This window comes from Lemur catta, chromosome 3, assembly GCF_020740605.2.
Source record: "Lemur catta isolate mLemCat1 chromosome 3, mLemCat1.pri, whole genome shotgun sequence".
Classification (NCBI taxonomy): domain Eukaryota; kingdom Metazoa; phylum Chordata; class Mammalia; order Primates; family Lemuridae; genus Lemur; species Lemur catta.
This window is the reverse complement of record NC_059130.1, coordinates 60,387,803-60,402,599: the sequence shown is the minus strand read 5'-3', so window position 1 is coordinate 60,402,599 and position 14,797 is coordinate 60,387,803. Positions and strand designations below refer to the sequence as shown.

The window sequence follows — 14,797 nt, the reverse complement described above, 5'->3', positions numbered from 1 at the left end:
ACAAATATGATAGTAAATGTGAATGGCTTTCATAGTCTTCTTTATTCTCTGACTCAGTGTTCATGAACAATGCACTAGCAAATGCATCTAGCAGAAAGGAAAAAAAGCAGAAAAATAATTGGCCTGGACAATTCAAACTGTACAATCATTCTCTAGAGATGGTTGGTGTGTGATTCCAAATTGCTGCCTGACTAGACATGAGGCAATTGTCTTCTTAGCTCATTCTTCTGGGTAGTGCACAACAGCAGTCCCCGAAGCAGGGCGCACAAGGCAACCAGCTGGCAAACAAAAGGATAATATTAGAATTGCCATTCATACTTATTTTTTCCTTATTCTTTTTAAAGATCTTATTTGTATATATATCTTATATTAGCATAGTCATGTATACAAATGATTTATAAATAACTAACTGTACATATATTGGTGATATATACTAGAAAATGTTTTACTAAAAGGGATATAAATTGAAAAGCTTTGGAGACCACTGGTATAGATAGTACAAAGAGCTCTGGAGCAGACATGGAGAATCATGGGCATGGAACCTGCTTTAGCCACATATTAGTCATGTGAATTTGATCAACTGTCTTAATCTATAAAGTGGGAGTAAGAATATCTGCCCTGCCTTCCTCACAGTGTTGAACTGAGGAAGAAAGGAAACTGTGTCATTGTTTGTAAATTCTGTAAATGCTGTGCAAATTGTGATATTATTTTTTCAGCCTTTAAAATCTTTTCTTCAAATGCATTCAGTATGCCATGTAATCTTTATAAAAGGCCATATTCTACATGGTGGCCAGACCTTTTACTTTTAGGATCAAAGGAGAAAAATGTTTAGGATTTAATAATTCTATAATTCTAAAAGAGATATATTTCCTTCCAAGTTCCCAGAAAGTTTTGATGACCAGATATTTTAAACAAAATAAACTTGGGAAGTAAAAAAGGAAGGTGATTAAAAGTGAGTCAAGATTTATCTGTAACTTTAAGAGAAAATAATTTTTAAAAACAGGATAGAGAATATCAGGCCTTAGAAATAAAGAACTAATAAAGGAAAAACTGGAGTTCTGTAACCTTAGGAGCCAGCATTTTGATACCAACAGTTAATGATCCTAGGAAATTCTTAAATATTCTCTTGTCCTGTACCATATCTTGAATGAAAATGTGGAGATTAATTTCAGACCTACTGTTTGTTGCAGCTTCTTCTAATGCTATTATATTATAATTCAGGGACTTAATGGCATTTAAGGATGCCACCATGTAGTAACAATGGGAATTTATTTTCCTTAGAGTGTTGAAAACTATCAGGAGTTTTTCCTTTTTCTTACTTTTCTGTCTCAATTACAGGTTGAAGCTCCATTCATACCAAAGTTCAGAGGCTCTGGAGATACCAGCAACTTTGATGACTATGAAGAAGAAGATATCCGTGTCTCTATAACAGAAAAATGTGCAAAAGAATTTGGTGAATTTTAGGGAGGAACAATAAGATGACATCAGAGCTCACACTCAATCTTTGCTCTCTGTTGAGAGATAAGGTGGAGCTGAGACCATCCTTGTTGAAGCAGTTACCTAGTTCCTTCATTCCAACAACTGAGTGAGGTCTTTATTGCCATCATCCGTGTATGCACTCTGCATCCACCTATGTAACAAGGCACCGCTAAGCAAGCATTGTCTGTGCCATAACACAGTACTAGACCACTTTCCTACTTCTCTTTGGGTTGTCTTTCTCCTCTCCTACAGCCATTTCTTCCTTTCTCAATTTCGTTAGTTTTCTCTAAACAGTGCTCCATTTTATTTTATTAGTGTTTCAGATAGGCAGTGTTATGGCTGGCTACGTGATATTTGAAGGGAAGGATAAGTGTTGCGTTTAGTAGTTCTTTCCAATATTTCTGTTGGTCAATGGCTTGATAAACTTTCTAATAATTATTTGTACTTTGAGTAGCTCAGACTCAGTTTTGCCAAAACTCTTGACAATATTCAAAGATAGCATGTCTGATCACCAAGGAAATTTATGCAAATTAAGAAATACAGTAACTTTGTTGGAATTCTGGCAATAAATTTGGATAGACTAATACAGAGTAGCTAGACCCAGCAATTTGGATTACTATAGATCAAAAGTTCTATTTCCCTTCACCTCCTTGTGCATCATCCTTCCCTTGAGTAATGAAGTGACCAGCCTGTGTAGTGTGACAAAAGTGTCTCACTCAGCAGGATAAACTCATGATATGGATCATCTCCCAGATTCTCTCACCTGGTACCAGCATTTCTGTAGGTGTTAGAGAAGAGTTCTAAGTTTTCTAAACCTTAACTCTTCCATAAGGATTTTAGCCAGTATTTTAATAGAACACAACTAATCAAAGTGACAAATTTTAAAATGTCTCAAATAGTCTTCATTGTACACTTTTTAAAGGAAAAGAAGCAAACTAAAAAGAACATTGGTTTGGATAAATGCTTTGCTAAGTCAAATGGCTTGATTCTTGCAAACAATGTAGAGGTACTCTTATTTAAAGTGAGGGTTTTCTGTTTATTTTGTAACCCTTAAGAACACAAGAAGTTGTTCCCAGCTGGTTACTCTGGTGTACTATGTTTGTGAACCTAAGGTAGGGGCACTGCTGCAACTTCTGCTTTCATCCCATGCCTTGTCAATGAGGAAAGGGGACAAGTTTATAAAACTGCCACACTTGTAATTTTGAGGTGTGATATTTTCAGATGTCATAATTTTTAATTTCTTATCTCTCAGTAAAAAGAATGTAAGATCATACAGATACAATTTTAGTATTTGAGTTTAGTTTTTTCTTCTATACTTTTTTGCCAACTGACTTAACGTTGATGTCAGGTGGAAATGTCAAGCACTTTTGCACACTTGGTTCAGTGTTTGTTGAGAATCCATGGCTTAACCGAGTTGTTTTGCTTTTTGTTTGTTTGTTTGGCTTTTGATTTTCCCCAACTGGTTTTATCTCTGTGTCTCAGTGACCTATCTTAAAACAACACACCAAAATGGTTTAAAATAAACTGCGTCCATTTTTTATGATCAATTTACATGCATATAAAATGAATTGTTTTTAATCAAACTGATCTTAATGTATATAATCATTCTATTTGCTTCATTATCGGTGCAGGTAGGTCACTGACACCACTTCTTTTCATTCTGTACCATACCCTTGTAAAACCTTTGAAGACATCAGAAAATCCTGCCTGAAATGTTCTCTCCACTGATCTATATGTCTTTTGATTGTCAAGTGTTTCTGCATGGTAATGTCACGTAAAGGCTGACACTGATTTTAGTTGGTCCACTTATATTTAAAATGTGCAAGAAAAATTTGAAATACTCTTGCTGTAGCAAGTTTTATGTAATAAAGATATATCATCATGTTAATAAATTTAAAACATCATTTGTAAAAAATATCTTAATTTTTTTGTATTTCAGTTAGCCCCAAGAACATGCTGATCATTGTATTCTATATGTATGCTACAGATTCTATGGTAGCTTTGTTGTATATTATTGTAAAATTATTTTAATAAATCATGGGGATGACAATTTGATTATTACTATTTAGTTTTCAGTAATTGAAAAGATTTCTATGAATTCTAAAAATATTTTTTTCTATAAAATGACTAGTGCCCAGCTGTTGAATCTACCCTGGGTAGTGACCCCTAGGCATACACTGGTATTGAGGGCTATTCAGCCATTCCATTTTTCTCTCTATTTGTAAAACATGAGCAAGCTTTCAAATGTGTCAAGGGAGTCTATTTCCAACCAATCAAGTACTCTGAACTAGAATAGTTTAAAATTCCCAATCTCAGCCGCAATTTAGCCAAGAACAAGATAAAAACTTGAATAAGAAATAAGTAGCATAAATCAGTATTTAACCTCAAATTACATTATTTGGAACAGAAGATATGTTTTTGCTCAGTGAATAATTACGAGATGGCATTGTATAAGAAGGAACCCTAGATTGAAAGTCAAGACATCTGAGTTTCGGGCCAGAAAACTATCAATATGACCCTAGCCTCAGTTCTCTTATTTATAAAATGGAAGTGTTGGATTAGGCAGTTTCAAAGGTTCCTTCTAACTTTCACAGGTTATGACAAGATTCTCTTTTTATTTGATATTTTGGAGGGATATCATGCTTTGAAGTCTCAGTAAGGCGGCATATTTTAGGGCATCTTTCTTCTTATCGCTGACAGTGTTCTTACAATTCTTTGAATATCATGAGAATCTCGTGTCTGTCCTAATTTCTTCCTTATTTACTGATACTAAATACCCAGTTGATGTTAAACCATCAACCTACCAAAAAAGATACTGTGGCTTATGGGAATTGCTGTCTTGTTCTTGGTATGTTCTTGCATTGACTGCCCATTGGCCTGAAAATACTCATGGTAAACCTGAAAAAAAAAACATTATTTTTCCCACTGACTGTTTTTTCTGCTTGTTGTACGAATCAAATGAAATAATGTATGTGAAAGCACCTTGTAAATGTAACCTATCAATGTAAAATGTTAAGGTGTGTTGTTATTTCATTAATTACTTCTTTGTTTAGAATGGAATTTCCTATGCACTACTGTAGCTAGGAAATGCTGAAAACAACTGTTTTTTAATTAATCAATAACTGCAAAATTAAAGTATCTTCAATGGATAGGACAATTTATTGAGTCTTGAATTCTATTTGATGCCCTTACCTCCTGATTTATTTTCTGCTGATACCGCAGATGCCAATAGATTCCTAGATTTTTAAATTTGGGTTGGTTTTTTTGGCCATGGGAGCAGAGTGACGGGGAAGAGTGTCCACTGTCTACTCAAACTGGATGTTTACTAAGAAACTGCTAAGTCCATTTCACAGTTTGTAAGTGTTTCTACTTTTCTCATTTCTCATATTAGCCCAAATTATTTCTAACATAATGTTGGAAATATTCATATTTAAAGTATTTGATATTGCAAGAGCCCTCATCCTTATATTGTAACAATGAACTTTGAATTTATTCTTTTTTCTTCAGGAGTGCTTTTGAGCTTCACATTACTACCTATTCCCATTTTAGTCAGGTTCATTAGTGTATATTTCTAAAGTTGTCCTTTACCTCAAGAAATAATCATTTTAGATAATTGTTTTAATAGCTTACCATTTTGTTTGCTATTGCAAGCATTTATAAATATTGATGCATTTTATAACATGGAGCTTACTAATTTTATACCAGTGCTTGCTTCATTTTATCATTATCAGGGCTTTATATAAATTAGAGTTCTCATTTCCTTGTGAAACTAATTACAAAGATCTGGGCATGTCGTCATTCTAGAACTACTACCATTTGAAGTCTATTTGACTAAATTTTCTCTTCTGTACAAATATTAGAAATGAAATTAAAAACTTATTTTTATTTTCACTTTGCTGAAGATTTTCTGTATGCCTATTTCACAGCCTTTGCACCCACTATTCTGGACTGAGTTATGAACAAAATTTCTCTGTTGAAGTCCAACCCCCAAGTACCTCTTCAGCATATGATTGTATTTGGAGCTAAGGCTTTAAAGAGGTAATTAAGGTACAGTGAGATTACATGGGTGGGCCCTAATCCAATAAGACCTGACGTCCTTATAAGAAGGGATTAGGACATAGCACCCAGACAAAAGGAGAACCATGTGACGACACAGGGAGAAGACAGCCGTCTACCAGACAAGGAAAGAGGCCTCAGAAGAAGCCAACTCTGCCAACATCTTGATCTTGGGCTTCTAACCTCCAGAACTGTGAAAAAATAAGTTCCTGTTGTTTAAGCCACGCAACCTGGGATGCTTTGTAAAGGCATTCTTAAACTAATACACTCAGAGCTATGTATTCCCATGGTGAAAAGCTTGCATTGATCTCTTTTCAAATGCTTTATACTTGGCCAAAACTGAACAAATTTACCATAGGCAAATATATATATATATATATATAATATATTTAATTAAAATATATTAAACAAAATAAAATATTTAAATAAAATAATTTATTAAATAAAATAATTTTATTAAAATATATATTAAATATATAAATATAAAATATATATAAATATAAAATATTTGCCTACATATATTAGCATGTTCACAAACCTCAATTGCACTTGCTATCTTCTATTTCCTGAAATAAAAGCAGGAAACAGTGGCTACTGAGATAGAGTAGGGGAGAGCATGAGTAACCCAAACCACTACTAACTCCTAGTCAGACTTATCTTTGGCAGCAAGCTTTCCTCTCCTCTCAAAGCAGTATACAACATAAAATTGAGCACACCAGATTCATGGAGTTTAGTGTCTCTGCCCATCTCTTAATGGTGATGCTAACAGTGAAACGACAAAAGGAAAGTGGGAATGGGCTGAAGGGTCAACAGAGCGGATACCCAGCTGGCCCATCACCTCCCAGTGATTCAGGGGTAATGCTCAGCAAATGATTACCTTAATTTATTAGTTTTCTATGGCTGCTCTAACAAATTCCTACAAACTTGGGGGCTTAAAACAATACAATTTATTATCTTACAGCTCTGGAGATCTAACATCCAAACTGAGTCTGATCGGGTTAAAATCAGGGCATCAGCAGGGCTGCATTCCTTTCTGGAGGCTCCAGGGAAGACTGTTCCCTTACCTTTTCCAGTATCTGGAGGCCACCTGCCTGCCCTGACTCCTGGCACCACTCCTTCATCTTCAAAGCCAGCAGCATCGGGCCCTCTCACCTCCTCTCTGCCTTTCTGTTTCACTTTTAAAGACCCTTGTTATGACATTACGCCCACCTGGATAATCCAGGCTAATCTATTTTTAAGAACAGCTGATTGGCAAGCTCAACTCTGTCTGCTACCCCAGGTCCCCTTTGCCATATAACCTAATGCATTCACTGTTCCTGGAGATTAGGACATGGGCACCTTGGGGGAAGTGGGATGCGGCATTATTCTGCCTACCACACTTAATAATGTCATTTGAGGTAGACTGTGATTATCCAAAAGATGGGAGTAGAGAAAATCTTTTCACAATTCAGAGAACAAAGGCTTAAACCGAGATTTTCCTAAAGCATGGCACTTAGCATGCAGTGAGCGTACAAGCACATTGTTACAGAACTTAATTTTGTAACAATGTCAGTTCTGAGTACCTTGAAAGATACTCAACATCGCTATTTGTCAGTGCAGGACAATTCTCTGGGTGGCCTTGGGCTGACCTATTTCTCCTTCCCCACATTTCCTGTATGTAACTCTCAGAATAACCATAGAATGTGCTAGGAATGCAATGTCCTGATATAGGGAGGAATTGCCTGAAATAGTCTGGATCTTGTTCTCGTTCCTCCTAGAGAATCTAACATCTCAAGTTAGGCAAGAACTACCTGGAACAGCCCAGGCTTTGTTCTTCCACACCCTGTGAGCAGGGTGGCCTTTAAAGCTTGCCCGTTGAGTCCTGTTGCCCCTTGAGGCATATAACCCCAGGCGCACTACCTTTCAGGGTCCCTCTGCGGCAGTGCAGGTGGGGCTTGTGCACTTGAGACACCATCTGTCCCTCGCAGCTTGCTCCAGCCTTGGGGGACTGGCTCACAATGGATCTGAGACTTCTTGTCCCTTGCCTATCTGTAAGTAATGAATTAGCTTCATATAACTTGTATGTGGTCATGTTCTGTCTTACCAAGATGCAGTGTGTGGAAGTGTTTGGCTTCCTATTCCTGGTGGTTGGCCTAGTGATGGTCTGTGCTATCTTCCATGCAGTGGGAATCCTCCTCTGGGATTGGTAATTAGTGAACCTATTCTGCAGTCAGCAAAATGCTTGTTAAAACTACAATTAAATGCCTCTACACACCCAGTAGAATGACTAAAATGTAAACGCCTGGCATTACCATGTGGTTGGTGAGGATGTAGATCAGCTAGAACTGTCATTCATTCTAATAGGAATGTAGTGAGACAGCCATTTTGAAAAGTAGTTTGGGAGTTTGTTGTAAAGTTAATCATTCACTTAGCATAATGATCAGCCATTCCCCTTTCAGGTATTTACACAAGATAATGAAAACACATGTCCTCACAAAGACATGAATGTTCACAGCAGCTTTATAACAGTCCCACATTGAGAACAATCCAATTTCTAGCAACAGGTGAATGGATCAATAAATGTTGGTGCATCCATATGATGAAATACTATGCACCAATGAAAAGGAACAAACTACTGATATAATCAACAGCATAAACACAGAAAGCATTTTTGTTTGTATACATTTGTCAAAGCTTACTGAACTGTGTATTTTAAATTAGCACATTATATCTCAGTTAAGATTAAAAATAATTATGAAAAAATAAATTTAAGAATAGATATGATAGAAGATCAGTAATCTAGAAGGTACAGTCTAGGAAATCTCTCAGCATGAGTATTCAAAAGGTAAAGACAGAAAAATATGAGTGAAAAGTAAAGAAATATGGGAATTTTACTTCGAGAGATGTGATAATTATCTAATAGTTCTAAAAGGAGGAGACAGAGAAAATGGAAAGGAAATAAAGTTTTACAGAGCAAATATCTCTAAGCTGAAGAACGACTCAAGTCCTCTAGTCAAATGGCCCATAAATTGCAAGCAGGACTGAAAAACAAGCATACACCTTCAACCATATAAATACATCTAGATCTATCCTCTTAAGATTTCAGAAATAAAGTTCTAAATCGCTTCTAAAAGAAAAAAAATATCATTAAAGAAACAATTTCTTATGTACATGAGACACCAGGAGGTAAAGAAGTAATGTCTTTGAAGTTTTTCATTTTGTTTACTTAACGTTATATACACAGGCACGCTACTGTGTCATTGCAAAGTAGGGGGACTCTAGTCCCAGGCACCCTATCCCTCGGGCATCCAGCTAGGCCTGGCCAGTGGGAGGTGATGACAAGAGACTGGAGGGAAGAAGAGACTGGAGGGTGTGTCTCTCCCTGTCTCTCTTACTCTGCTTTCTGAACCCTCTCCTAGGCTTCTCCATTGTCGCAACTCCTGGTCACTGTCCTGCTTCCTGTTCCACGGGGTGGCCCCAGTTCCTGAGCTCCGTGAGCCCTGTCTTCTCCTTTTTACCTCCAGTCCTAGAGCTGATAGAGTGCCCTGCTGTCGCTCGTCTTTGGGTCACTTCACCATCCTAGTATTTCTCTTTAGTTTTAGCTGATCTTATAAACATCTTAGTAATAATGTCACTGGTACTTATTTTTGTTATCTGAAGTGCAGTTGTTTGCTCCCCATTCATCCGCCACCTATGTAACCAATTTCTTCTATTAACAAATCTTCTCAGTTGAGATGCCTAGCATGGTTTCTGTTTTCCTGACTGGACACTGATCCATGTCCCCATTATCACCACTCCTATTCTGCATTGTGCGGAAGGGTCCTAGCCGTCACTGTAAGAGGAGAAACAACAGGGGTCAAATAAAGACCATTTCAAATAAAAGAGAGACAACTTCCTACCAACAGATTCTCATTAAGGAACTCTAAAATTGTATTCCAGGAAAAAGGAAATGGTCCCAGAAAGAAGAGATAGCGTCTGGGAAATCTGAAGGAAAGAAAAAGAAAGAAAAACCCAAAATAAACATCATTAAGAATAAGAAATGAGATAGATACAGAACAGCTTTGAAAACTTAGAAGAGAATTCTGGTCAGGCTAAAACTTTAAAGACACATAAATCCTCCTTTCCTCTCTCTGTTATCCTTCCCCAAACACATAGCAATGATAGAGCACGTTTTTATATATCTTTAAGGATATACATCGTGCTCAACCAGATAAACATCTCCACAGGCCGAACACAGAATGGAAATACACAATGATAAATGAGGGCTGAAGCCACAGACTTACTAACATTCAGAAAAAAATGTTATTACAGTGAGATGATTGCCATGAATGCAGACGAAAAAAATAAAGAGATTAAATAAAATTCAGAGATGGTAATGGATATAGAACAAAAATGATCCACTACTGGCATTCCTGAATAAAGAAACTAATGAATGAAATAGAAAAAACATTCAAATCTGTCATATAGAAACTTTTCCCTAAAATGAGAGAACTAAATTTACATGCTGAAACAACACGGTGTTTTTGGAAAAATTGACATAGAGCTTTCAACACTAAGCCATATTCTGGTGAAGGTTTTGAATTTCAACAATTAAAATTTTATGCATAAATATCAAGCCACCCCCAAGGCTGGGGACGTGGGGTGGGAGGGAATCAGGCTGTCCTCAGAAGTCTCCACAGTAATATTCAGTGCCAAGAGACAGTTAGACAATGGCTATAAAGTTCTAGGAAATAGAAAGTATGAGCCAAGGGTATTATACCCAGCCAACTTGCATTTAATTTAAAGGCACAAGACAGACTCCCTTAAATAACCAAAAGAAGAGACTAGAAAACCTGTGGGCTCTTCACATCCACCTAGATATGAATCAAAGTAAAGATCTGTAATGGAGAAGCAGTGATATAAAGCCCATAGTAAACACTGACTCTGTCTAAATGTAGTTATAGTTATAAGCAACAGTGATAATTACAATTATAGAACCAAATATAAATGCTTTAAACCTTGGCAAACTTAGATATAACTAACAAAATTGGAAGGTGAGGAAAGAAGTGCGAGAAGATAGATGACTTCTAACTTCTATACCTTTTATGGCAGAAAATCAACTAATAGAGACTAAAATTAGTATATGTGGTTAAGTAAAATAACGACTCTAACCACTCAATTTTTTTTTTAGGATTTTGTAATTCTTTTGTGGGGAAGGAACATATATCAGCAGTTTTCATTTTCACTTCAACTTCTTTTTCTTGTGTTAAATGCAATTACATTTACTTTCATTTCAGTTTCCTTTTCTGGAAAACTGGATTTTTTATGTAAGTGAAATTAAATTAAATATCTTCTATTAAAAAGTATATATAATTTTTATAAAATTAGTGCTATCTAGTTATGTACCTATCTCTCCATCTCCTTTCCTTTCTGTCTCAATATGTGCACAGAGAAAAGAGTATAATCTCCCTGATGGTATCCGATTGGGATTATTTCCTAATTTCTCCTTTGCACTCTGTTGAATTGTTTGTAATCATTATAATGATAAAATAATTAATAAAAAATAAAAATAAATGCGCCTAATAACAGAGCATTGGTTTCTTTATCCATTAAAAAAATCAATATTCTAAGAGTCCTACTCTTAGCAATTAAACCATTTTTACCTGAGTTCAGTCTTCTTAAAAAATCCTGATCCTTTCCCTTGAGGACTGAAAATGAAATATTCTATCACCCATATACTTTTGAGCAAGCCACCAGATACCACTGAAATGGCTTTACTAGCACTATCACTGCCAAGAAAAAAATGTTTTTTTATCTCATTCTTCATTTCTCTAGCTTATGAGAAATGAAGACAGACCACTGTCTTCATTTTAACAGCCAGACCACTGTCATGTTGGGAGAAACAACTCATGTCTTCGCTGCCCATTTCATAACATCATATGCTAAAAACACACACTCAATGACCACAACCAACTTGTTATTAAAGTTTTTATTATTTTCCTTAATACTGAGTCAAAGACAGGAAGCACATAGCTGAGTTAGGTGGAGATTGTTCTCTGTGAATAAATCACACGGTTAACAGGCATCCAGAAAAAGCCTTTTATTCAAGTAGCAATGTCCTTCTTTGTCACTTACTTATCTGTTGATAATCTCATTCCTTTTTATACCATGGCTCAGAAAATGATCACTAACCAAACAAAAGTGTTTCTCCATGTAATAAACAAGCTGCTGAGCAGTTCTTCATATACATACAACACCTAAAGCCCAATTCAGAATCTACTCATCGGGGGGTTTACCTAGCTCTAAGGGGAAAATAGACCGGGTACCACCAACATGGTTTTTTTTCTCACTTTGCTTTCCTTCTGTACATAATACATGTCATTTCTTTTGGACTGGTTTTACACACTTCCTAATAATAGTGTAACTAGTGCCAATTTTTGCTAAAGAGGGAAACTTTGAATCTTGCTTTTGTAGTTCTGGAATTGATAATAGTCAAGACCCCATCCCTGGCAAGTGGCGACCACGCTACGCAAAGTGGCTTTAGCAGAAATGGGGAAACAGTTGACTGTCAAGACCAGGAAGTCGGAGGGTGGACTTCTGTCACAACAAGATCTAAAAGATCAAACTATATTATCAGAACACTGCATCTCTCTCTGCCTCTGGGCCCTGCTTTCCTCAGAATTGACTGCATCCTCAGCAGGCACTCTCCGTGCAGCAGAAAATGCAGCCACCAGCCACCCGCTTCAGGCTCACGCTTCCAAAAGAGTCTTGGTCCCAGATGAAGCAGGAGGAGATCTCTCCTGTACTGTTTCAAGCCTCAAAATGGACTCTAATTGCCAGCCTGGGCCAGAGCCTGCTTCTGTGGCTGAGCAAGGGAAATACAGACTTGACAGCCTCACCAGAATTATGTGGACTAGGAGAGAGGCCATTCTACAGAGAAAGATGTGCTGGTCAGACAGGAAAATAGCTGATGTTCACTAAAATCTCTTCTAGATCTCTAAAAATAAAACCCAAAAATTTTGTACAGGAAAAAATTATTTTCTGTTGGTTTGGAAAAATTTCCTGGGTTGACCAGAGTGATAGATACAAAATTTCACCAATACTGTACCACTTATTAAGAAATTATCCTAATAAACAATATCAAAGACAAGGGGCAAATGATTGTCCAATCCTACAAAATCCTACTTTCAAAGATTTATGATTTTTCCCTCCTCCCACTTTTATTTTTCTTCTGCTTGTGGGAAATCATCAAACTCAAAGATTTATTTCTCCCCACATATGGATTCACAATTAATGTTCTCAATAGAATCCACTTTGCCATTTAGGATTTAAAAATTATTATGAGGTAAAGTATTTATTATATTTTATTATTTTCATCCATGCTTTTATCCTTTAATAAACTTTTTAAAGACTTTAAAAAATAAAATATGAAATTTAACCATAACATATAATTAAAGTTAGCGTTTTTCAAAACAAAGTACTTTATTTTAGGGGAAATGACCAATAAATAGCCTTTGTGGGACATTATGGCACTTCTAAACCTGTCTGCGAATTCCTTGACATTCCTCTCATTGAGAAGTGGGGTCTATGTCACCTCCCTTTGAACACATGCTTACCTTATTGACTTGCTTCTAACCAATATAGTGCAGGAGAAGTGACATTGTGTGACTTCTAAGGCTGGGTCATAAAAGAACAACACAGCTTCAACTTTGTTTACTGAGATGCTCTCATTCGGGGGTCTGAGACTCCATATAAGAAATTCAACTGTCCGGAAGTGCCATGCTGTGAGGAAGCCCAGGCTGCAAGTAGAGGCCACCCACAGAGATTTGCATCAATGTCTTCACCTGAGGTCTGAACCTATAAGAGCATTTGTAAGGTTACTTCAGACAATACCAGCCCGCATCCATTGAGTCACTCTCAGCTGTTCCGTGTTCCCAGCTGAGGCCTCAGACCTCCTGGGGCAGAGAAAAGCCATTTCTACCCTTACCTGTTTGAATTTGTAATCCATGAAAATTCTGAACTTAACAAAGTAGTTGTTTTATGAAGCTAAATTTTGGGGCAATTTGTCATGCAGCAATAGATAAATGGAACAGGTAGGCCCAACTGCTAAGAATATAATGAATAAAACCATAATAAGATTCTACTGTGTATGCACCAGCTGGGCACAATTGAACAGCCTAATGATATAATTGCAGCAAAGATGTGAAGCAATTGAAACTTTCATGCACTGCCATTGGAAATGTAAATTGATCAACCATTTGGAAGGCAAACCTTGCAAAATTTGGTAAAAGTGCTGAAATACATGTCTCGTGACCATCAGTTTTACTCATAGGACTATAGCCTAGAGAAACTCATTTGTCTATTAGGAGATATGTATAAAAAATGTTCATTGCAAAATTATTTGTAATAGAAAAAAGTTGGAAACAATCTAAGGGTCCACAAAAATGAAAATCAATAAATAAAGAGAAGTAAATGCACATGATTGAATTTTACGCAGGAGAGAAAATAAATGAATGAGACCTATAAACATCAACATGCATGAACCTCAGAAGCATAATGCTGAGTGGAAAAAAATAATCACAGAAAAACTTGTAAATATGATACAGTTAACTCAAAGTTTAATATCATATAAAATAAGACTGTCATTACTTAATGTAATATCTAAGGATACGTGCATATATGTAGCAGTGTGGTGGTTAATAGCGAAGATTATGAAGCCAGGCCAGCTGCCTTCAGCTTACACACACACACCAACTTTGTGTCTTGGAGAGTTACCTAACCCCTTGAAACTTCAGTTTCCTCATCAGAAAAAAAAATGGGAATGATAATATTACCCACCTCATATAAGATTTTATGTGACTTTAGCACTTTTAAAGCTCTTAAAAGACAGCCTGGAACATTGTAAATGTTCATTTAACTAATATTGTTATTTTTAAAATTAAAACAAGTGCATGGAAATGAAAAACACCAAATCCAGGGTAATGATCACCTCTGGGGTGGGGAAGAGTAAAGGAACGGAGATGAAACTCAGGAGGGGCCACAGGGAACATCTACTGTATTACCAGTGTTTCCTTTCTTAGCCCAGATGGCACGTACATGGGTGTTCATTATATTTTCATAAATTTTGTATGTTTTAAATATTCCATAATAATTAGTGAAAACAACAAAGACTACCACAAGATTTCTGGGACAATTTTAACCAAATCTATATATGAAATCCATGAAATGATGCTTCTAGACTGAGCCAATGTGAAAGCGCCTCTCTCAATCAATAAGCACATGGAAATGCTCAATAAAATAGAAC

The 14,797-nt window shown here is 36.4% G+C and overlaps 1 protein-coding gene across 3 annotated transcripts in view; it reads left to right on the top strand.

Annotated features, from left to right (window-relative positions):
* Positions 1 to 4,636, top strand: part of PRKACB (protein kinase cAMP-activated catalytic subunit beta) — a 128,535-nt gene extending 123,899 nt beyond the window's left edge. For all 3 annotated transcript variants that reach the window (XM_045547662.1, XM_045547661.1, XM_045547664.1), the window contains one exon: positions 1,339 to 4,636. In XM_045547662.1, coding sequence (XP_045403618.1) covers positions 1,339 to 1,464 — 126 coding nt within the window. In that variant the 3' untranslated portion in view covers positions 1,465 to 4,636. The remainder of the gene's footprint in view (positions 1 to 1,338) is intronic.
* Positions 4,637 to 14,797: the final 10,161 nt, after the last annotated feature.